Below are 23,490 nucleotides of genomic sequence, written 5' to 3'. Positions count from 1 at the left end.
AAAATGTTTTGTTTCAAAATGGTAGAAATGAACTGTTATGACTTTTCCTCAGGGGAAAAAATAATTTTGTTTTTGGTCAAAGCGAGTTGCCAAATTCAACCTGAATTTGCAGATTGTTTCAGTACCTCAAAAAATGCATTTTTCAGTGAATTTACTATTTGCTGAAAACATTTCACCCAGCTCTGCTGCAGAGTCAGTGCTACTGCGACATCAACTGACTGGGCGGCCTAGAGCAGGGAGCCGTTCCAGAATGGATCTTAGAGCCCGGGAAGAGAGCTGTCACTGTTGTTCTTCCTGGGAAACAGCCGGGATGTAGCACATGCCACAGTGTCTGGGGTCCCCCGAGAGGCTGGCTCTGCTGCTTCCTTCTCTCCATCACCATCTTGCCTAAAGCGATGGCTCCCAGACCAATACAAGACACTGGCTCTTGCAACAGGTAACGAGGAGCCAAAGGCAGAGGGATCCGTGACCCATTAAATTCCATCACAGAGGGTGGTGTCAATAGCAAGGAATTGCCTGGGCCATGGGGGGATGAACTCCCTTGGGTCCTGGAGCCCAACTGTCCTGCAAAGTTACCAACAGAGGCCAGGAGAAACCAGATGAGGGGAATGACTCTTGAGATCTCAACAGGGATAGTGAGGACAGGCACCAGAGACCCAGTTCTGGAGTGAGCGCTGGGGCCTGGCCTGTCAAGATGGTAGCGGTGGACCTCACCCTGACACAAGCAGAGAGTCTCAGACGAGCAGGAAGGCAGCAATGTCAGGCGATGCTGTCAGTGTTCACAGCCTGCCATGCAAGCTGAGGTAGCAGGGATGCTACAGAGATCTAGATGAGGTGGGGAGAGGTGTCTAATGCTGGTGGTGAAAGCAGAGTTTAGATACCACAAGGAGGTGCCCCAGGTGAACCTGAGAGAGATGAAGAGAAGTGGGGGGGGGGGTATTTCCTTAAGAAACCAACCACAGCCTAAACCGACTAGCCCTGGAGTGGGAGGGGAGAGATGTACCTGCCTGGGAGGGCGGGGTTTACAGCTGTGTGACAGACAGGGGCTGTTTGGAAGCTCTTGGGCAACTCCCAGGAAGTGTTGGCTGGATGGAAAACAAATTTGTGAGACCCGCAAACCATCATCCGATTGCAGCCCCTGGGGAGATCCATCTCCCCTATGCCCAGCTGCCTCCATGCCTGCCTGTAGCTCCCACCAGATGAGCCAGCCTGGCCCCACAGGCCATCTGGCGGCTACTGGAGAAGGCCGCATTTGATTTGCATAGGGATTATGACCTTTCTGTCCCTAGCTGCTATCTGATTTGCCTGCAGTGTCACAGAAGGATTCCTGCTTTATTGCACCCAAATCCTGAGACATTTCATTTCCCCTACCAGCAGCAGCCTCCAGCAAGGAACAAGCAGGTTGTTGAGCACCACAGCTGTGAAAGGGTAACCTGCCTGCAGCATGTGCATCTGAACAAAGACAAATCAACAATCCCCATAGCCCTCTACAAACCCTGCTCGTCCAGCCCCCATGATAATATGACTCCCCTGATTAGCATTGCCTCACTCTCCTTCTTGCAACCTGACATGGGGACCGAGCAAAAAACAAAATCAAACCCACAGCTGCCCCTTCCTGCCCCCTCTTCCCGGGATGCCACGTGGCAGCCGGCGCTAATTAAAACCTGAAAGAACTGACCCCTCTCTGCACCAATTTGGGTGAAATTAATTAAAATCTAGGCCATTAACATGTAATCGTTTGTAACTAATTGCAATCTCTCCAAATCTTCTTCTCCGCTGTGGGCTGGGTCAGTCCCGGTGCTGGGGAAGAGAGAGTTAAGCCCTCTTCATTTCAGACCTGTCAATTGCTGTGGCAGTGAAGGAATATCAGCCCTTTTTCAAATATATCTGTGTTTTGTGTTTGCATTAATTCGAAAGCCTAAGAGCACTCGCTGCATACGAAGTGTGGCCCCATCTCAAATGAGAAGCCGAGACTCCCAGTGCATCTTAAGCAGCTGGCATGGAAGGGCTTGGAGGAAGAGGGCTATCATACTGGGGATGCATCACGCAAGGGACTTTCCATGCCAGATGGGGCCGGGTGGTGCCTACAGCCCTGTGGCAATGTCATCAGTTCTCATGATTTTATTACCAGTCTCACAATATTTGGTGTTTTTCTTAAAGCCCCAGCTCCTGGAGTCAGGTTTCTAGCATTCCTGGTCTCAGAGGCTTGAAACCGTGATGTAAGTGTATCCTAAATATTCAGAATCCTAAAGGCAAATAAAAGAACTGAATGTTTTTGTTTTGTTTTGTTTTGTTTTAAAAACCTCCTGATTTTTACATCCATCGCATGGTTTTCTGGAGGTCTGACGGATGATTTTTTTGAACGTTTTGGTTGGCAATGCTGCTGGAGGGCCACAAATCAGATCCTCCCAGCAGATTTCTACTCGCTACGCCAGGTTCCTTTCACAAAGACCTTCCTCCCTGCCCATGAACAGGCAGATCCGAAGGTTGAGCCTGTGTGCGATGTGGGATAACTGCAGCATTGGAGTGGAGCATCATCAGCTGCCTCGCTAGCGCCTCTGATGGCCTCCCCTGTTTCTTGGGGATGATCAAGATGAGGGTTATACATTATCACTCCTTTATACTGTGCCATAGGAGGGCAAGGAGAAAAGAAAACTGCAGGTTTGCCTTGTGCCATGGTGGGGTGTAGAGCTAGATGCAGGGCATGATGCTCCATTGCCCTCCACCTTGGGTCACCATTTGCACCGCTGCAAAGTGGGTGTGTAACACTAGCAAATCAGAGTGGTTACAATTTACACCCCCGGGCGTGCACAGGAGCGCCACCGCTGCTGGTGGCGTCAGCTCTTTCTGAACACATCATTCACTGCAGAGCTTGCAAGGTAGCTCGTTAATGGCTTTTTAATATTCTCTCTCATGGCATGCATTACCTGTCTGATTAGCCTACACTAGAGGTTCAGAATGAAAGAAACCTCAGTAATAATAATTAATGCAAGCATTCATTCTCTTGATGGCTAGTGAGGTGGTGTGATTTCCCGCCCCTCCCCCCCGGTGGAAATTCAGAGGTGGATTCACAAAGGACTGATTCTCCAAAGACTACAGAGTGAGCCCCAAGAAGACCCAAAAATAGAACCCAGGAGTCCTCGTGCCTGATTCTGACTTGAGTGATGTGTTTTGCCTGGGATGGGTTTGGCTGCTGGCACTTCACTCTCTGCTCCAAGCCCTAGATCACACTGCTTGCTTCTTTCCTTCACTCTAAGCAAACTTCACTGGAGGCAAAATTGCAGTTTGCACAGTGCAATGCATTGCAGCAATTGGTGACTTTATGCTGCTTCTCTAGGAATCTTATGGTTCCTTGTAGTCTTCAGGGTCTGATTCCCGCGCTGCCTGGCAGCATACTTGTTCGTTTCCTGTTGTGCAAAGTGGGCGTGAAATGCTACTGGATTGGCATGGCAGTGTTTCACACTTGCTTGGCACAGGTGTGTGAGGTGATGCAAGAAGCAGGCCACCGGCTGTGAAACCCCTGATGGCTGCAAGGTCTGTTCAGTTGACAATACAAACATCTCCCTGCCTGGGATGGCGAGTGGGATGAATTTCACCAGAACTGTCATCCTCGGGTGCAAGGCACTGCGCGGTTTTAAAGGAGCCTATTGGAGTTAAGCACCCAACGCCCCCTGAAACTCATCGGAATTTGTGCACCTAACCCCCATCAACTCCTTTGCAAACCCCATAGGAATTGCAGTCATTTAGATTGTAAGATTTTCGTGCAAGGACTGTCTACCGCTCTGTCTGTACGGTGCCTACCACTACCATAACCTGGCTTCATGCTTGTTGGTTCTTAAGCTGTAACATAATAAACACAGCTAAGAGTAAAGAACGTATTGCCCCTTTCAAGAGTAACCGACTTTCATCCCTGCTTCTCCCCCTGCAGACTCTTCTCCGAGATGGCAAGAGGGAGAGCATCGTGAGCACCCTTTTTATCGGCCCCTCCAACATCGAGAACGGGCAGAACATTGTCTGCCGGGCCACCAACAAAGCCATTCCCAGCGGGAAGGAGACGTCTGTGACCATCGACATACAGCGTGAGTGTGTGACCGGCCAGACCAGCTATGTGTGTTTGTAATGCCGCCCTGCCCTGGGGATTCCCTGGTTCCTGAATGACTGAGTTTGGCTAGAGTGGGGCCCTAAGTGCAAAGTTCTGAACCAGATCAGGCTCTGAGTTTGGGGTTTGGCTCCAGTGTATCTCCGTATTTGCAGTCTTACGAGTAGCCAGTGGTGATCGGTTCAGGGCGCCGATCTGACACAGCATTCAGAAGTCTGGATATCTCCCCAGAACTTCTCCAATCTCTTGAACATTCTTGGAGCTGCAAAACTGATCTGAATGTTCCATGTAGACAGGCTATCCCCTGAGAGTAGGGATCCCAGGCCAGATCCCACCAGAAGGGCCATTCTCAGGGTATCCTGGGATTTCCACAGAAGCCGTGAGAAAATGAACCAAATAACATGGGGATGGGAGAGTACCTTGACTTGCTGAGATTCAGCTTGGGAGCAAAGATTCTGATTCTGTACAAACTGCTCAGCCTGTCCTTAGCTGTGGGAGTACCTAGGGTCTCCATGCTTATGCCCTCCATAGTCTATGTTCATAGTGTCACCAGCAACCATGGCAATTATGATGGTGGTTTTGTTGACCGGGCACCTGTCTGAGGCCACCAAACTATTCCATATAAGGCACAGATGATACGAGCAGGTTCATTCACTAGTGATACAACATGATCTGGATTTGAACCCATGACTTAGAGGCTGCGGGCTCTGTACCTGGATTTAAAGAGGCCTCAAAGAAGCATCAGGTACATCATTGTTCATAGTTTAAAAGGTTAGAAAACCTGCCTTATAATGACAGACTCTAGGAGCTCAGCTTATTTAGCTTAACAAAGAGAAGGTTAAGGGGTGACTTGATCACAGTCTGTAAGTACCTACGTGGGGAACAAATATTTAATAATGGGCTCTTCAATCTAGCAGAGGAAGGTCTAACATGATCCAATGGCTGGAAGTTGAAGCTAGACAAATTCAGACTGGAAATAAGGTAAATATTCAAGTGTGAGAGTGATCAACCATTGGTACAATTTACTAAGAGTCACAGTAGATTCTTCATCACTGACCAATCTTAAATCCAGATTAAAGGGTTTTGTAAAAGCTCTGCTCTAGGAATTATTTAGGGGCAGTTCTCTGGCCTATGTTAGATAGGTGGTCAGATTAGATGCTCACAGTGGTACCTTCTGGCCTTGGAATCTATTAATCTTAGAGGGAATTTCATTAGTTTGTTAGAAAATTTCAAGGCTGGGACAGCTTTTTTAAATACATTTAATACCCATCCCCATGATGGAGTGGCCTAGCCCACAGCACAGAATTTCTGGAGCCATGTCTGTGATTTCCCTCACCTACAGCTTTTTAAAGGCTTGCATAAATATCTCTGTCTCATTCAGTCCCAGTCTAATGTGGCCAGTTTAAAACTCCAGCTGATGCAGTCAGGCACATGCAGAGTACAAGACAGGCCAAACTTTGTATAGATTTCGGTCTGAGACACTGCCTCTATCTGAGATGCACCCACTCTAACTCCCTTTCAATATCTGCTGCTGTCAGTCTCAGGCTGGCCCTTCCCCCAGCCCCGCTTCATCTGCACATACAATTCTTGCAGCTGCATTTGCCAACAATTTGCAACTGCAGGATGTTAAATATTAGGCTGCCAGCTCCTTTCCAGAGTCCAATTAAAACTAGCTGAGCAAAGTTGAGTGCAGCAGAAAAGTCTCCATTTAAGACTCCCAGCTTTTCTGCTGGAAGATTAACAGGTTCTTGGGTGGCTCTGTAGTATGTCCTGACAGAATTGGTGAGATCAGATGAGATAATGGCATAGGTTATTTCACAGATAGCAATTGGCTACAACAGTTCCCCACGCGCGCGCACACAAAATAATAACAGAAAGCCAGAGACATCATTAGACTGCACTGTATAGAACGGGGCAGGCAACGTGATCTGAATCTGAGCATGGTGGAATCCATTTCAAGAGTGAGAGACCCAATAAAGAAGACCAATTTCTACTCCAAACCATTAAATACACCATGCTGTGAAAGTAGTAATAATAATAATCCCATCCAGCCATTAAAAGAATGTTGCTTTTAATGGGCTCTAATGAGGATATCAATTTAACAGCACTGGATGGAAGATGGAGGGGTACAATAACAGCAAGACGGATTATCAGCCTGCGCTGGGGTGAATTTCACCCTGAAGACGGAATATACTCCAGCCTCTGCATCCCTTCAGCATACACAGCCTGGTTCCCCACTGCCTTACACCCTGAGAGAGGGATTTTCCACTTGGCTACATTCACTTTCCACTGAACTTAAATTGGCTGGAGATCCCGCTGGGGAATTGTCCCTATGTAGGTGTTAAGCTGCTGGAGGCAGCATAACTACCTCCTATACCAGCTCCTTTACTGGAGTAAGCAGGAGGATGGGACATGCCAGTAGACAAAGTGGGGGCAAGATGGGTTGGGATGTGAGGGAGCCAAACTCTACTATGCTTGGGCCTTGACTAGCTCCCTTCTGGAGCTAACATCAGCAGTGGAATTTAAAGTAGTCATCCTGCTGCTATAATGTCTGCCAGGACCAAGTGGCCAGGGACCAAGGAACCACAGCTGACTACTTGCAGCCACCACTGGCCACTCAGATGTAGCGGGGCCTGTGCCATCATTTAAGTTCATCTAGCTATCAAGCTACTTGCACACGTGCACTCTCACTAGCTCTTCCTTTTCATTCTGTCTACCTAGCTAGCTGTGCACCCAGGTACTTTATATGGCCCTCATCATTGTGATACCTGTGCAAGGCAGATGTGAAATGCTGCCCAGTTAGAAGGAGAGTATTGTATACCGCTGCTCGGCACTGGTGTCAATGGCTTTGCATGGTGCATGGCAGTGCAGAAGCAAGCCCTAGGAGTTAAAGTGGGCAGATACATAGTGCGTAAGGCTCTGGAAGGGACCTCCTGCAATGGGGAGGTGGTGTCAAATCCCCTTGTGCAGAGCTAGGACTTGGATGGTGCATGGGCCTTGTGTTCCCTGGTCAGTTTTGTCCAATGTGCATGGAGGTGTGTGCTAGTGACAGCTATAGCTAAAGTAGCACGAATGGTTCCATTTTAACTCCTTGTTTTCAATCATCCACAATGTTCCAAACCTTTCATCTCCCAGGCTGAAGCTTACCAGGTCCCTTCTCTGCCTGAATCATCTCCCCCAGCAGTTTGAGCAAAAAATGTATGACGCTTTTTGAATGTGAGGACAGAGGGAAACATTCCCAGTCCCCATTGTAGAAACAAAAAAATAAAATGCTTGGATCACTTTATTTGAACACCTACAGCATCAAAATGTCAGGGATCTGAGCATTGAATTTTGGCTTGGAAATAGCCCACATTGAAGAAAAGTGTTGCTGGGAAAATTTGGGTTTGATTTGAGTGAGTTTACGAGGGTTTGGAAATCCAATTTCACATACAGGTGGTGGATTCTCAATTACAGCAAGGCTCTTTTACACACACAACCCCCCCCCCCCCCCACCAGTGTAAAGAAGCCTTAAAGTGGGTGAAATGTACACCTTCCTTACTGAGCCTTTGGACAGCCACAGCAGTGTCAAGGGGTCTTGGTGTGACTGAGAAGCAGTCTGTAGTTTGTAGCCCAGACCATGCATGCATGGCCCAATGAGCTAGGCAGCATCTCCTGCCCTCTCTGAGCTCCATCCTGCAAGGTGCTGAGTGCTCTTCCCTGAAGCACCTGAGTAATTCCAGGGATTTTGATGATTTCGGGGTCTGTGCGCTCTACCCCTGGAAGAACTGAGCCTTTGCTGTCTAATGTAATGGGTGTTGACCTGTGCCTTTGAAAATGTAGTGCACCCGCTGCAGAAAGTTTTCAGCATCCTTGCAAGCAGAAGTCCTTGGTTCACTGTGCATCTTGCGTGAGATTCTGTGCTGTGCCTGTTTTCCATGGGGCAAGGGAGGGCTAAGATGGCTTGACGCACCCTCCCCATCCTGGGCTGCTCTGAGGGCTGGAGGGCCCCCTGGCATAACCTAAAACCGCTCTGGGAGCCTAGCTGCAATGCAACAACCTGTCCACACAGCCCTGGCAGTACTGCCTAGAATCTGCACCATGTGCTGCAGACCCACCTACAACACATTCTCCCATCCCTAGTCCTACCCCCAGCATGTCCCCTCCACGTAGGCTTTCAAGGGGTTCCTCCAGTCGAAGGGCAATCTGATGGTGGTCTTCCACAGCGCCAACACTGGAGGAATCCTCCCCTGGCCAGTTATGGGCTACTCCAGCTCTTTTTTTACAAGATGTAAAGGGTCTCAGAGGGGAGGATCTCCGCGCACTATCCTAGGGTGTCTTGAGAAATAAACCCAGTTTATAGAACTGTTTTAACCTAGACAATTCCGTTAAGAAACTACATTTAAAGAATATCGCGGTTGCAGAATATCAGGGCTAAGCACCTATTGCTTGCACCCTCCCTCCACTCTGCTGCCTTGTGTGTATGCCATTATGTTACTATCTGTCTGCATGGCCGCATCGGCTTCTCAGATAGTACCATGTAATAGCAGTGGAGCTGGCTGGAGATTTCCAGATGCAATGCTTTTCCTTTGGATTTGTCAAAAGGGAAACATTTTGCGGTAATGTCAATTTTGACAACATTTTGTTTGTGGGGGCGGGGCGGAATGGAGCATTTTGATTTCCCATTTAAAAATGACTCTTCATTTCAACTTTTTTTAATCATAGAAATGTAGGACTGGAAGGGACCTCAACAAGTGTGAGGCAGAACTAAGTATTATCCAGACCATCTCTGACAGGGGTTTGTCTAACCTGCTCTTAAAAAGCAAAGATGGAGATTCCACAACCTCCCTAGGCAATTTATTCTAGTGCTTAGCTACCCTGACATGTAGGAAGTTTTTCCTAATGTCCAACCTAAATCTGCCTTGGTGCAATTTAAGCCCATTACTACTTCTCAGTGGTTAAGGAGAACAATTTATCACCCTCCTCTTTATAACAGTCTTTTAGGTACTTGAAGACAATTACGAAGTTCCCCTCCCCCGTCTTCTCTTCACCAGACTAAACAAATCCAATTTTCTTTCCTTGTAGGTCATGTTTTCTAGACCTTTAATCATTTCTGTTGCTCTCCTCAGGACTTCCTTGAATTGGTCCATATATTTCCCAAAGTGTGGTGCCCAGAACTGGACATAATACTCCAGTTGAGGCCTTATCAGTGCTAAGTAGAATAGAAGAATGAATTCTTGTGTCTTGCTTACAACACCACTTCTAATATATCCCAGAATATTTGCTTTTTTTGCAACAGTATTACATTGACTCCTATTTAGTTTGTGATCCACTATGACCCCCAGATCCCTTTCTACAGTACTCCTTCCTACAAAGTCATTTCCCATTTTGTATTTGTGTAATTGATTGTTCCTTCCTAAGTTTAGTACTTTGCATTTGTTCTTATTGAATTTCATCCTGTTTGCTTCAAACCATATCTCCAGTTTGTCAAGATCATTTCAAATTCTAATCCTGTCTTCCTAAGCACTTGCAACCCATCCCATCTAGGTATCCTCTGCAAACTTTACTCTCTAAGTATGCTCTATGGCATTATCCAAATCATTTATGAAGATATTGAATAGCACTGAAACTGGGATAGATCCCTGCAGGGCCACACTCAGTATGCCCTTCCAGCTTGATTGTGAGCCACTGATAACTACACTCTGAGTACACTTTTCCAACCAATTGTGCACCCACCTTATAGTAGGTTCATTAGGCTATATTTCTCTAGTTTGTTTTATGAGAAGGTCATGTTAACAGAATCAAAAGCCTTATTCAAGTCAAGATAGATCACATGTACTGCTTCCCTCTATCCACCAGGCTTGTTACCCTGTCAAAGAAGGATATTAGGTTGGTTTGACATGGTTTGTTCTTGACAGATCCATTATTGACTGTTACCTTATTTTCTTTTAGGTGCTTGCTTACAAATTGTTTGATTATTTGCTCCATTATCTTTCCAGATACCAAAGTTAAGCTGACTGGTCTATAATTCCCTGGATTCCCCTTTTTTATGGATAGGGACTATATTTGCCCTTTTATCAGTTCTCTGGGATCTATCCTGTCCTCCATGAGTTCTCAAAGATAATCACGCATGGCTCTCAAAACTCTTCAGCCCATTCTTTAAGTATTCTAGGATTATTTCATCGGGATCTACTGACCTTGAAGACTTCTAACTTGTCTAAGAAATTCGTAACTTGTTCTTTTCCTATTTTAGCCTCAGATCCTACCCCATTTACAGTGATGTTCACTGTGTTAGTCATCCATTCACTAACTTTTTTGTGTGTGAAAACTGAAACAAAAAAGACATTTAACACTTTGACCATTGCTGTGTTTTCTATTATTGTCTTTCCCTCCTCATTGAGAAATGGGCCTACCCTGTACCTTGGTCTTCCTCTTGCTTGTCATGTATTTTTAAAATGTTTTCTTGTTGTTCTTTATGTCCCTAGCTAGTTTAATGTTATTTACCTTCGCATTTCTAATGTTGTCCTTACCTGCTTGTGTTCATTTTTTTTTAATATATATTCATCCTTCATAATTTGACCTAGTTTCCACGTTTTGTATGACTCTCTTTGAGTTTCAGGTAATTGAAAATCTCCTGATTTAAGCCAGGATGGTCTCTTACCACACTTAATCTCTTTCCTATGCATTGGGATAGTTTGCTGTTGTGCCCTTAATAATGTCTCTGTAAAAACAAAAGCTTCCCACGGGATCTTACCTACCAATTCTGAGTTTTCTAAAGTTTTCTAAAGTCTGCTGCCTTGAAGTCTATTGTCTATAATCAGCTGTTTTCCCTCCTGCCATTCCTTTTGAATAATGAACTCATCACTTGATGATCACTTTTACCCATGCTGCCTTCCACCTTCAAATTCTCAACCAGTTCCTCCATGTTTGTCAGAATCAAATCTAGAACAGCCTCTCCCCTAGTCACTTTCTCCACCTTCTGTAATAAAAATTTATCTCCAATGCATTGCAAAAACTAGTTGGATAATCTGAGCCCCACTATATTATTTTCCCTACAGCTGTCTGGGTAGTTGAAATCCTCCATCACCATCGAATACTGTTCTTTGGATGATTTTGTTAGTTGTTTAAAAACGGCCTCATCCATGACTTCTTTCTAGTTAGGTGGTCTAAGTAGACCCTACCGTGACATCACCCTTATTTTTTTGCCCCTTTTATCTTTACCCTAAGATTCTCTCGAGGTATGCCTTCCACTTCTATCTCAACCAAAGTGTATACATCTTTGCTACCCAAAACAACTCCTCCCTTTTCCCCTGCCTGTCCTTCCTGAAAAAGGTGTATCCTTCTATAGCAATATTCCAGTCATGTGAATTATCCCACCAAGTCTCCATGATGCCAATTATGTCATAATTGTGGTATTCACTAGAATTTGTAGTTCTTCCTGTTTATTCCCCAAGCTTCTTGCATTTGTGTATCGACATCTACGATGTGCATTAGATTTCCCCTCTATAGTTCCTCCTTGCTCCTTTGTCCCTGCTGTGATTGTCCATGTTCCCCCTGCTTCCGACCCTTCACCCAGGTCTCCATGTTTTGGACTTACCTGTGAGCTTGTGTCTCCTGCCCCTGTTGAACCTAGTTAAAAGCCGGCCTCCCTAAGTTAGCTAGTCTGTATCCAAAGATACTCTTCCAGTTCCTTGTTAGGTGGTCCCCATCTCTGCTCATCAGTCCTTCTCGTAACAGCATCCCATGGATGAGAAAGCCAAAGCCCTCCTGCCACCACCATCCACACAGACAACAATATAAAATTGTTTTTTAAAAAGACAGAATTTGAACACCTTTTGATTGCCATGAAATGATTTTTTTCCCCTGAAATTTTTTGTTTCATGGCACTACTGGTGTGCAGGGAGCAATTCCCTGGCATCACAGCTTCAGGAAGAGCTGTGCTCTCATGGTGGAGCTAGAGATAGCGGAAGTCAGTGTCAGGGCTCAGAGCCTCCTTGCTGACGGCCCAGGCCTGGCAAGCACCCTTCCCTGCTGTATGGCCCCTGCACAGCTGATTTGGCCAATACATCCACCGAGCTGCAGAGCCCCAGCCCTACAGTCCCCTGGCCCAGCCCTACTCCTACCTGCTCAATGCATGCTATGGCTGGGGGAGAGTACATCTCCATAGCACGCAGCACTTTGAAACTCCTGGCCTCCCTCCTCAGAGACAGTCGTACCAATTCCACTGAAACCTAGACCTTGCATGGCCCCTTGCATGGCCCCTATGTCTCCCAGAGCATTTGGCCTGGAGTCTGAGTAGTCCAGTTTCCACTGTACATGCTATGCCGAATGTTAGCTTTGATATAGCTGCACAGTAGTTATTGTCCCGGGTTGAAAGACATTTTCTTTAACAATAAGCACTCCAAGGAATGAGTCTATCCCATGAACCAACAGCCTAATAAATCACCTGATAGCAAATCAACTTCTTCTTTTATTTTTCACTTAAAAGAGCATCAAAAAATGTTCTTACACCATAACAAGACTGCTCACCCCATCCAGTGATGGGGGGGGGAACCCCCTAGTCTATCTGATGGTAGCAAAAGTTTGCTTTAAATACAACACATCTGGATTCAGGATCTGCCTTCCAAATAAAATAGCTGAGTCATAAGCCCACCTCCCACTTCCAAAAAAAACAACCCAAAACCCCACCAGGGTTTGTAATGGAAACACTAAGTGACTCCAGTTGGAACATCTGTTCAATGTGATTTCTGTTCCACCAGCCACATCAAAGCCAGACTCCTGTGAGTTATGTGCTGAACATCACAAGTGGGATTAAAATCATGTTGAATAGATTGATATACAATAAACTATTTATACTGCTGGAGCCTAGTGGCTGTATTGAAATTCACATCCTGTGTGCCAGGATGGAGACGCTCTGGCTCGCTGCTTCACCAGACCCGTTCGTGGATGCTCAGCACCTCTGCACACCATGTGGTTGCTCATTTCAATGCCTTTTTTAAAGGGCCTAGAGGATTGTGCTTTTCTTTAAGTGAGATGGAGGTAAAGGAATGAGAATTCAGGGGAAGTCGGTGACAGCAAGGTCAGGGATGTGGGATTCTAACCGATGTAACGACAGTTCCTGGTATCAAAGTATCTGAGGACTTCAGATCATATTTATACTCACAACATGCCTGGGAGGCAGGGCAGGGCTGGGCTATTTTCTCCACCGTACCGTGGGGGAACTGACACACAAAGAGACTGTGACTTGGCCAAGATCACAGACGTTAAAGCAAAGAATTTAACTTGGATCTCCTGAGTCCCACGCTAGCACCTAGGCTGCCAGACCATCCTTCCTCTCTAGGCAAGAGTGGGTGGAGATGAGAACTGGTCCTGGCATGAGCGGAGGCTCAAGGTGGTAGTGAGGGCGAAGGGGATTAAGGTAGCTACGAGTCACCTTTCATGCAGGGATCTGTAAGCATTTCATGGATGTTCATGCGAGAGCCCTCCCAGCGCCTTTGCCTCGTAACTGTTCCTAGTTCACTGCCTCTCTAACCAGATTGCTGCTTTCCACCTGAAAGCCATAGCATCGCAGGACATTGTAACAGTAAGCGGGTACTGAAGGCACTGTACGTCTCCCATTCGTCATGGCAGTTTCTCCCCTAGATGGGCAGAAGGTGCTGCCTTGCTGCTCTTCCCCCCCCCTCCACTCAGTGCAAGTGTTAGAATCGGTGCTCTTTCAAATGATGTTGCTAATCCTGCAGCCATGGGGCCCTCTTGAAGGGGGCCTCACCCTCAGCAAGACAGCTCAAGATGTCAATGGTGCAGTAGGGTGCAATAAGAGCTGCACCATGCTCTCTGGTGAAACCATCCATCCCATAGCGAATCGTGACGTCTTCCTTTGCTCCTCAGCCTACACCGGGGAACAGCACAGATTCCTTCCTCCTCCTGATTAACAGGGAACCTCCATCCATGCTCCACAAACATACACGTCACTAACAGCTTCCACGTGCGCGCACACACTTCCCACCCACTGGCATGGCTGTTTAGAGCAAGGAGGTCACGCACTTCTGCTGCAGGTGGCTGGTGGGCTAGTTGCATGGCACTGCAGAGGATTCCAGCTTTGGTCAGACTCTGATATCCTTTTGTTTCACAGCACCTTACAAGGTACTGGTCAATATGAGCAAGGGCATGAGAGTCTGCCCCTCTGCTTGTACTTGCCCTGCTCCTTGGGTCCCTGGAGGCAGCATATATGTTTTTCCCCTGCTTCCAGCTCCACACATGTGGAAGCTTTGATTCTCCCCACAAGCAGAGTAGTGGAGTCAATGGAGATCCAGCAAGCTGCTTAAGCACGTATCTAAGGGTCTGCCTTCACTGCAGTGTTAACTCAGGTGATCAGCACCTAGACTAGCCTAGCCCGAATATTAGCAGCCACACTGCACCACCCTACCCCGCATGGCTGCATCTTCATTGGTGCTGCTCTTCCCCCATTGGGGTGCTAGGACTTCTGCGGGCATATCGCATGGATCTTAAAGCTGCCCAAGAAGCTGACAGGTTTCAGAGTAGCAGTCGTGTTAGTCTGTATCCACAAAAAGAACAGGAGGACTTGTGGCACCTTAGAGACTAACAAATTTATTTGAGCATAAGCTTTTGCGAGCTACAGCTCACTTCATCGGACCCATGCAGTGGAATATACAGTGGGGAGATTTCATATACACAGAGAACATGAAACAATGGGTGTTACCATACAGACTGTAACAAGAGTGATCAGGTAAGGTGAGCTATTACCAGCAGGAGAGCGGGGTGGGGGTGAAACCTTTTGTAGTGATAATCAAGGTGGGCCATTTCCAGTCTACGTAAAAGAATAAATGGACACAAATCAGACGTCAAGAATTATAACATTCAAAAACCAGTTGGAGAACACTTTAATCTCTTTGGTCACTCAATTACAGACCTAAAAGTGGCAATTCTTTAACAAAAAAAACTTCAAAAACAGACTCCAAGGAGAGACTGCTGAATTGGAATTAATTTGCAAACTGGATACAATTAACTTAGGCTTGAATAAAGACTGGGAGTGGATGTGTCATTACACAAAGTAAAATTATTTCCCCTCCCCTTCCCCTCTCCCCCCTGTTTCTCACAGGTTCTTGTCAACCGCTGGAAATGGCCCACCTTGATTATCACTATAAAAGGTCCCCCCCACCCCAACCCCTGCTCTCCTGCTGGTAATAGCTCACCTTACCTGATCACTCTGGTAACGCTGTGTATGGTAACACCCATTGTTTCATGTTTTCTGTGTATATAAAATCTCCCCACTGTATTTTCCATTGCATGCATCCAATGAAGTGAGCTGTAGCTGACAAAAGCTTATGCTCAAATAAATGTGTTAGTCTCTAACTTTCTAAGAAGCTGAGCAGCTCAGCTTCTTTCCTAAAGAATTGTGAGAGAATGTGTCTGTCCATCTGGGCACAAAGGGGCAACTGGAGGACTACTGGCATGCAAGGCATGTAGCTGTGTCCTCGCTACTAGCCCTAGAGGATGCAGCACCTGGGCTTTAGCCTTTACTCTTCACCCGGCCAGCTGGCCTGGGTTTAGCAGCACTGAACTCGGGTGAGAGGGTTCTGTCTGTGGACAGGAGGGGGATTAGGGACAACATCCGAGAGCCCTTGCTAACTCCGCAGTGAAACATACCTCCAAGTCACTGAAGCCAATGAGGTACTCAGGGACTCAAAGATAGGCATTTGCCTTGCTGAATCGGGGCCCAAGCCAGTAATCTTGATCCTGTTCATACCAAATAATGTTTGGTGAATGAGATTATGCAATATATGTGTATATGTGGACATGCATGTATACACTCCTCCAAATTGGCTACCGGCTGGGGCAAATCAATTCAATCATTCAAATTAATTGCAATCAGCCAGGAAAGAATTATAATTGTAACTGAGTAGCATTATATTATGGTGAGTTATCATTTATGTAAATGTCTTTTAAAAAATATTTGCAGGTGTCTCCCTTTGTTACGGGGAATCTCTGGAACATTACCGGAGCATTAGAAAGCACAATCCCATTTGTGACAGGAAAGATCAAAAACTTTTTAATTCATTTTCTCCTCCTTCTTTTTATCTACATTTTTAAGTGCAGAAGGGAGCCTTGCTCCTTTTAATACAAAAAGGCTCCTCTATAAATCCTAAACACAGCTACTAAACCATCAAACAATGGGGAAGCTACTAAAGAGAAGTGTGATTCATACTTAACAAAGGAAGGTGATTAGCTGTTGTTGTATAACAATGGGGAAGTGTCAGGACACCTGCAAATGAATTAGGAGCGCGCTATATATCTCTGAGCTGTTGGGTTAGCATATCTCATTTATATTCCCAATTGCACTGCCTTTATTGTCATTTGAATTGCACATTTTTAAATGAGATTAGGGTAAATTGAAAATACTTGTAATTTCTCACCATAATTTCCCATAAAGGAGGCAGGTGGCTGTGCTCACAACAAAGTGGGGAGCTGGCAGTGTAAATTCTGCCCACCTAATGTGGTGGGAGCCCGGTGAAGGAGAAGGTAGCTCAGCATCCTGCTTTGCTGTCCAGATATTTATTCTTCGGTCTTACTCTCTTCTGTCCCTCTGAGACAGCCACCTCTCTGCGTGACCTCCCCACTGCTATGAATCCTGCCAAGCTCACTCACAGGGGCTAACTCTGCCGCTCCCTTGTTTTGCTTCTCAGCCAGCTCAGCCCAGTGAGGTCCTGCAGAAAGGATGTCTGCCTTCTGAGGTGAGCTCTGCACAGCTCTTGACTCGCTTGGTGTGCCCTAAGGAACCACCAGGGAGAGCCTGGAGCAGCATCTGGCTTACTTTGGACCCAATCCTGAAGGCACCAAGGACCAGCAATGCCTGTTTTTGCAGGAGAGCTTTCTTCCTCCCCAGCCTCTTCTCTGGCCTTCAGCCCATTGTGGGTGCACTAGCCTCCACTGCAGCTCTTATCACCGGAAAGTGCCTTTGGATGGGGGCTCAGTGGCTTAGGTGAAAAGGATTGTGCTTGTAATACCGCCCTCCTGGCTGGGTCAGCAGCAGCAGGAATTGGACCTGGGATCTATGTTTCTAAGAGTATAAACCTCTGTTGTCTGAACTAGTAGCTCATTGCCTGCTAGCTGTGACCCAGCCACCAGTAGGAGACAGAGCACCACCCCACGAGCAGCACGCAGAGTGTGTGTTAGCCAGGAATCTTTGATGATCTATAGCCTGGCGTCGCACAGGAGCTCACATTAAGATGAGCCGAATGGTCCCTTCTAGCCTCATAATCTATGAATCCCCCTGGGGGGGGGAGGGTCCTCCCAGCTCAGGGCCAAGGCAAGACAGTACAGTGGGGTGGGGGTGAAACATACTCATTCTGTACCTGTGTGTGGGTAGATGGAGGTGTGACATACCAAGGTACAATCTAGACTAACATATCACCCCTGCCCTGCAACCTTGGGTGCCTTTCAATGCCTGGCTGAAGTAGCTCCCACCTGGACCACTCACAAACAGCCTCTCAGCATACAAGCCCTATCCTGAGTGTCTGGGTATAACTGCAGCCTATCAGCCACACTTGGGTTACGCTCTGGCTGGCACCAGCCTGGGTTATACTGCAGGGTGACCCCAATGCCCCCAGTCCCAGATTTCCCCCCAGAATTGTATGTCCTGTGCTGCCCAGCCCTCTCCTGGACAGTACAAAATATTTTAAGTTCATTATTCCTTTACGGGAACAATAAGCCAGCTCATTAATTCAAATAGTTATTCAGACCCTTCAATTTACACACACTGGATTAGATAAAACAGTAAAACAAGTTTATTAACTATAAAGAGAGAGATTTTCAATGAATACAAGTAATGAGGCATAACAGTCAGAAATGGTTACAAGAAAAATAAAGATAAGGCATTTACTAATACCTAGCTTAACAAACTGTATCAGATTCAAGCAAAGCTTCTCACCACATGCTTTCAGCAGTCTTCCTGGCCGAACCCCTCCCGCATAGTCCAATGCTTGGTACCTTTTTCTCTTTAGGTGCAGTGAATGCGATGGGCAGAGAGAAAGGGGTGTCTTGGGGTGCCAGTTCCCCTGCTGAGAAGCATTTCCAGCTGGGAGCAAGGCAACAAGCAGTCTGTGTGGACAGGAACTCCATGATGTTTCTTTGCTAAGATGTTTTGCCCCAATCCCTTTCCTGCCAAAGAATAGCCACTAGCAAGTAATGAGCTATTAGCCTTGTTTACACCTGGCTGAGGCATCAGCTTGCCCTCTGTCTCCAAGGATCTGGTTTAGCCACTCCTTAGACTACTCTGGAAAACATACTTTTAGTCATGATCTCAGTTTATGTTTATAATTTCACACACAACACTGCTATGTGCATTTTGCCATGACATTACTGATCAGCAAATTATGAGTTTTTAAATGATACCTCAGAAGGCATACCTTGGACAAACATCATTACAATAGTGTCTTTTAGGGTGTTAACACAGGGGAATAGTCGATCACAGGAGGATATCATTCTTCAAGGCTGTTAACATTTCCACCACCATGAAGTTAACTGAAAAAGCTAAATTTAAAGAGAGAGGCTAGGGAAGGCAGCTTGTTGGATCTTAAAGATGTCTCATTCTTCATCTCCAAATTTCTGATGGGAATGCCAAGCTGGGGAGCATCTTTCTTGTGTTGTCTTGCCTGGATATCCATCTCGCCGCCATCTGTTCTGTGCTGTGTGGTTCAGCTAGCCTGTCTCTATCACATGAGATGAGCACTTGGGTTATTGCACATGTGAGAAACGCCCATATCCCAGCATCTCTGTAGACGCAGGAGCCTGTTCATTCACAAAGCGGAGGGGAACTGTCTGGTCTGGGAGTTTTTCAACAAACCACTTTAAGGCTGCTCCACTCAGCCTACAGGACCAGCGCACCCTCCAATGTACTTCTGCCCGGAAAAGGTGTCAGACTGGCATCCTTGGGAATGCAGAGCTGGTACAGTGTCAATGACAGGTTCCCCCTGCCAATGTTCCTTATGGAAGTCCCACAGATATCTAGCAGGGAAAGGGTGAGCTGAAGTTCCATGCACATTCAGGTCTCTCTGCTTAATCACGCCCTCTCACATGCTCTGTCCAGATCTGAGCAGTGCAGGGGAAGACTACAGGTGAACTCTTGGCCTCATTAAACTTCCTCTTATTGCTTGCAATAGGGCCAGGATTTCACCCTGGTGTGTTGTGAATAATAAAAAACGTGCTGTAGCCTCCAGTGCTATCTAGCAGGTCCTTTCACCATCACTGTATTCTTACACATGAAAATTACCTGTGGACAGATCCTCAGCTGGTGTAAATCCTTGATTTCAGTGGCACTGTTCTGATTCACACCGACCCGTGCTTTTCAGGTACCGCCTTTTTTGGTGGCTCAAATTCAGCCTGATTTGTTTCCAGGATAAAAGTCCCAGGTGTTCTCATTAATTTCCTGTGAGAGTTGCTGTCATCTTCTGATTTGCTCAGAAAAGGGTGCAAGAGGCCCCGTATCTGTGCAGCAGGTACCATTCCAAATGGCAGCACAAACCAATCTCAGCACGGACACCTGATGCAGAACACACCATGCAAACCAGCCCCATTCTGTGACACTCTAAAGGGGTTTTTCCTCTTTGCAAGCGAGGCAGATATCTCATGAACAAATGACACCCCGTTGGATGACCAGCTGGGGAGCTCCGAGCAATGAGACTCTGCTCCCACCTCCTGGAGACCTGCCACTTCTTTGGGGACTGATGCCCCTGACCACCACTAGCTCTGCCCACTCTGCTGCTTACCATTAATGAGAGGCAGCTGTCAAGGTTATCACCAAAAAGACTCTGTCTTTATATATCCAGTGGAGTGCTGAACTGTTCTCTGAGCCCTGTTTGGAAGAAGTATGACAGAAGGGGGCTAGAGAGAGCTAGTGAAACATGAGCTAAGGGGAAGCAAACACAGTGGATGTGCTAGCCACCTAGATCATAATACCTTTGTGATACAGTCAGGACCATTGGTCACCCTTGGGAGGGAGGATGGACATTTCGGTTCATAGATACAAGGATGTGTAGAGTTTAAAGCCAAAAGGGACCATTAGATCCTCCTATCACCGGCAATAGAATTTCATGCACTTACTCCTATACCGAGCCCCATATCTTGTGTTTGGTTAAAGCTTCTTCCAGGAAGGCCTCCAGGCGTGATTTGAAAAGAATAAGAGATGGGGAATCCCCCGTTTCCCTTGGTGGATTGTTCAAATGGTTAAATCACCATCACAGATTTGTGCCTAATGTCCAGTTTGGCTAAGCCAACGGGTCTGCAGCCAGGAGACTGGCATTCTGTTCCTGGCTCTTCCACTGATGATCATGCAAGAAGCAGCAGGGTCATGGCTTGAGCCATATGGGAGGACCTTTGGGGACTCTAGACTCCTGGCCCTTGTGTGTGGGAGCACAAGGATGGCGATGGTGTCTATCCCCCTCTACAAGGGGGAAGCTCCTTATGCCCTGCATATCCCTACAGGGCAAGGAGCAATCCAGGCTTTACTCTCTCCATGGCTGGAGTGAAATGTGAGGTTAATAGCAGTGCCTCCCTCCATACAACAGGCTAGCTATGCTCACCTACATCAGTGGGCCCCTAGGCGGGTACAGTTAAGAAGCTCCTTGGATGGAAGAAGCATCATTGCAATGTGTTCCAATCAGCATTCAAAGGAAGCCAGTTTCCTAGGTTCAGAAGAATTTAGTTGAGTGCTCCTCCCTTTGGTATTTTTCTTGCCCTGCTGCCTGGTTCCAGTGTGATACACAAATACACCTTGCCCTCTGGGTGACTAAAGCTAGGCTCCTAAATCCCCACATTTAGGCACCTAAAATAAAAGGCACCTAAAATAAAAAATAAATAATCATTACCCAGGGTGCTGAGCAATCCCATGTCCCCACTCAAGTCAACAGGAGCTGTGGGAGCTCTGAAACTCATCCCACTTTTAGGTGCCACCATGGTGAATAATGGAGCCACGAATGCTGGTGTAAAACACTGGTGAGTGTGTGTTACAGGTCGTTCTCTGTGCCAATACCAGTCTGTTATAGCCCCAGCTGTGGAGCCTTGGCTCGTTAGCTCAAGCTGCAGCAGCTCATGCTTATAGCTCTGGAAGTCCCCTATTCAACCCCCAGTATGTCGGCCAGGAGGGCAGCCGTCACACTGAATGAGATTGGTCTGAAGGCTGAGCCATGGCTGAGAGAGACCGCAGCTGGGATTCTCAAAGCTGCCTAGGGGATTTCAACACCCAGTTCCCATTCATTTTAATAGGCTCTTGGCATCCAAATCCCATAGGCAGCTTTGAGAATCCCAGCTGAGGTCTCTCTCAGCTGTGCCTTCAGACCAAAGGTGGCCTCCCCTTGGGCAGTATCACTGATATTTCCCACACAAGCACAGGTGCAATACTAGAGCACTTGCACTGGTCTCCAATAGGGCAGTGGGAGAATCCCCTGCTTTTAGCAGTAGGTCCTATAGGAAAACAAGCTGCTAGTAGAGGATGAGGAATCTGTGCAGGTGGTGGTAGTGGTCAGCTGACTTCCCCTCTATGATAGCAACACATGAAGTTGGCTTGCAGAGGGCTGATTTCTAACCCCAGTGAAGGCTCTAAAGCATACACAAGAACTGACTTTCTGGCCATGCCTATCCCAGCATCCAGATCTATCCTGGATGGATGCCCCCCTGAGGACCTGCCTCTTCACAAAGGAGGCTGTACCCTCCTAGGCCCAATTGAACCTCACCTTTACTGAGCTCTGAGTCATGAGCTCCTTTTGTATTTCTGGGTGAAGCTTTTGTACTTAGATCACAGTGTAAGGAATCCATGTTCTATAAACAAAGTCACTACACCAACCTTGGACCACGGCCTGGATCCTTGCGGCGTCATGTGAACTAAACAAAAGCCTTTCATTGGAACTAGAAGTAGATCCCTTATCTTCTCTGTGGTCCAGACACTAGCAGGCAACATCACAGACACAGAGAAAGATAGGACATCACATTGGGAAATGCCTTGGCTTCCTAGATGACTTGTTGATAAAGCCAAGCTCTATAGAGCTTTTGCTAAGCAACATAAGACATGTTAAAGTGGATCAGACCCAAGGTCCCTGTAGTCCAATATCCTGTCTTGTACAGTGGCCAGATGCTTCAGCAGAAGATGTAAGAACCCCACAGTAGTAGATGTGGGATCATCTTCCCCAATCCTGGTCTCAGTTCGTTAGAGATTGGCTTAAACCCTGAAGCTTGGGGTTTAATAACCCTGTCATTAATGATGATAAGTCTGGATAGTCTTCATAGCCATATACATGTCCACCCTTTGTTGAAGCTTTATTTTCTTTTCTTTTCTTTTTCTTTTTCTTTTCTTCACCTCTCTTCTAAATGTTGTTGGGCAGTAAGTATTTTAGATGCTTACCATATAAAAGGCAAAATACAGAGAGTATCAGTCTAAAGAAAGGTCTGTGACACCAGTTAGGACTTGGCAGGGATGATTAGGCTGATAAAAGAAAGTAAATGCCATCTTCAAGGTAATAGATGCACAAAAAATCATCATTACAGAGTGCAGTGTGAGACAGGAACATTTCAAAGCAGGACAGTTTATTCCCTTAAATGGGAGTCACAAGCCTCCGTTTATTTTTTGATGTGAAATGTCATGTCTGAGCTTGTATGTGGATTACATCATGGTAGATTTAAGAACTCCTAGCCAGCATGGGAATATTATCAAGTACCATGCAGTTTAGGAATGTGATGGGCATGGCTGGCTTGGAAAGTGCTTCTGGATCCTTTGGGAGGAAAGGCATTAAAGAAATGCAAAGTGATGTCACTGTTAGAGGAGCCCCATCTAACTAATAGGATGGTTCTTCTATTCTAAATTAAATAGGTTCTTATGCCATGCTCATCTCTGCAGAATCTGAGGCCCAGATCCTCAAAGATATTTAGGTTCCCAACTCCCATAGAAATCAGTGGGAGTTAGGCAAAAGTATTTAGGTGCCTATCTGGGCCTGAGTGCCTTCCAGTAGTGAAATAAGTGACATGTCCACATGTGTGTCACGTGTTTGTCGTCTTATCCTCTCCCCAGGGGGAGAAGCGTGTGCAGGGGAGTGCTTTGTTTTGGAGGGGACGGATATATAGCTGTTACTCTAAGCTGATGTTAGAGAATTGCAGATCAAAGAAATGTGCTTTGCCTTTGGCATGGAAGGTGGGAAGATTTGTGATGGACCTTAGTTCCTGAGTGAGTTCATTCCAAAAGTCATGGGCCAACCCCCAAGCACACTCTGTCTCAGAGCTTTACTTTTCTTCTGCCAACAAAGGCTTGAAATTCCCTCTTGTCCAACAGTGAAGGCCCTCAAGATGGAGGGGCTCAGGTCAGTAGTGGTCACTTTCTGTTGTTACTTTCTGTCCGCTGTTGGGTGGTT

The 23,490-nt window shown here is 46.5% G+C and overlaps 1 protein-coding gene across 2 annotated transcripts in view; it reads left to right on the top strand.

Annotated features, from left to right (window-relative positions):
• Positions 1–23,490, top strand: part of KIRREL3 (kirre like nephrin family adhesion molecule 3) — a 760,787-nt gene that overhangs the window by 572,836 nt on the left and 164,461 nt on the right. For both annotated transcript variants that reach the window (XM_038380572.2, XM_038380570.2), the window contains exon 6: positions 3,929–4,079. In XM_038380572.2, the coding sequence (XP_038236500.1) occupies positions 3,929–4,079 (151 nt within the window). The remainder of the gene's footprint in view (positions 1–3,928; positions 4,080–23,490) is intronic.

Source organism: Dermochelys coriacea, chromosome 22 (genome assembly GCF_009764565.3).
Source record: "Dermochelys coriacea isolate rDerCor1 chromosome 22, rDerCor1.pri.v4, whole genome shotgun sequence".
Lineage (NCBI taxonomy): Eukaryota > Metazoa > Chordata > Testudines > Dermochelyidae > Dermochelys > Dermochelys coriacea.
This window is presented reverse-complemented; position numbering and strand designations above follow the sequence as displayed.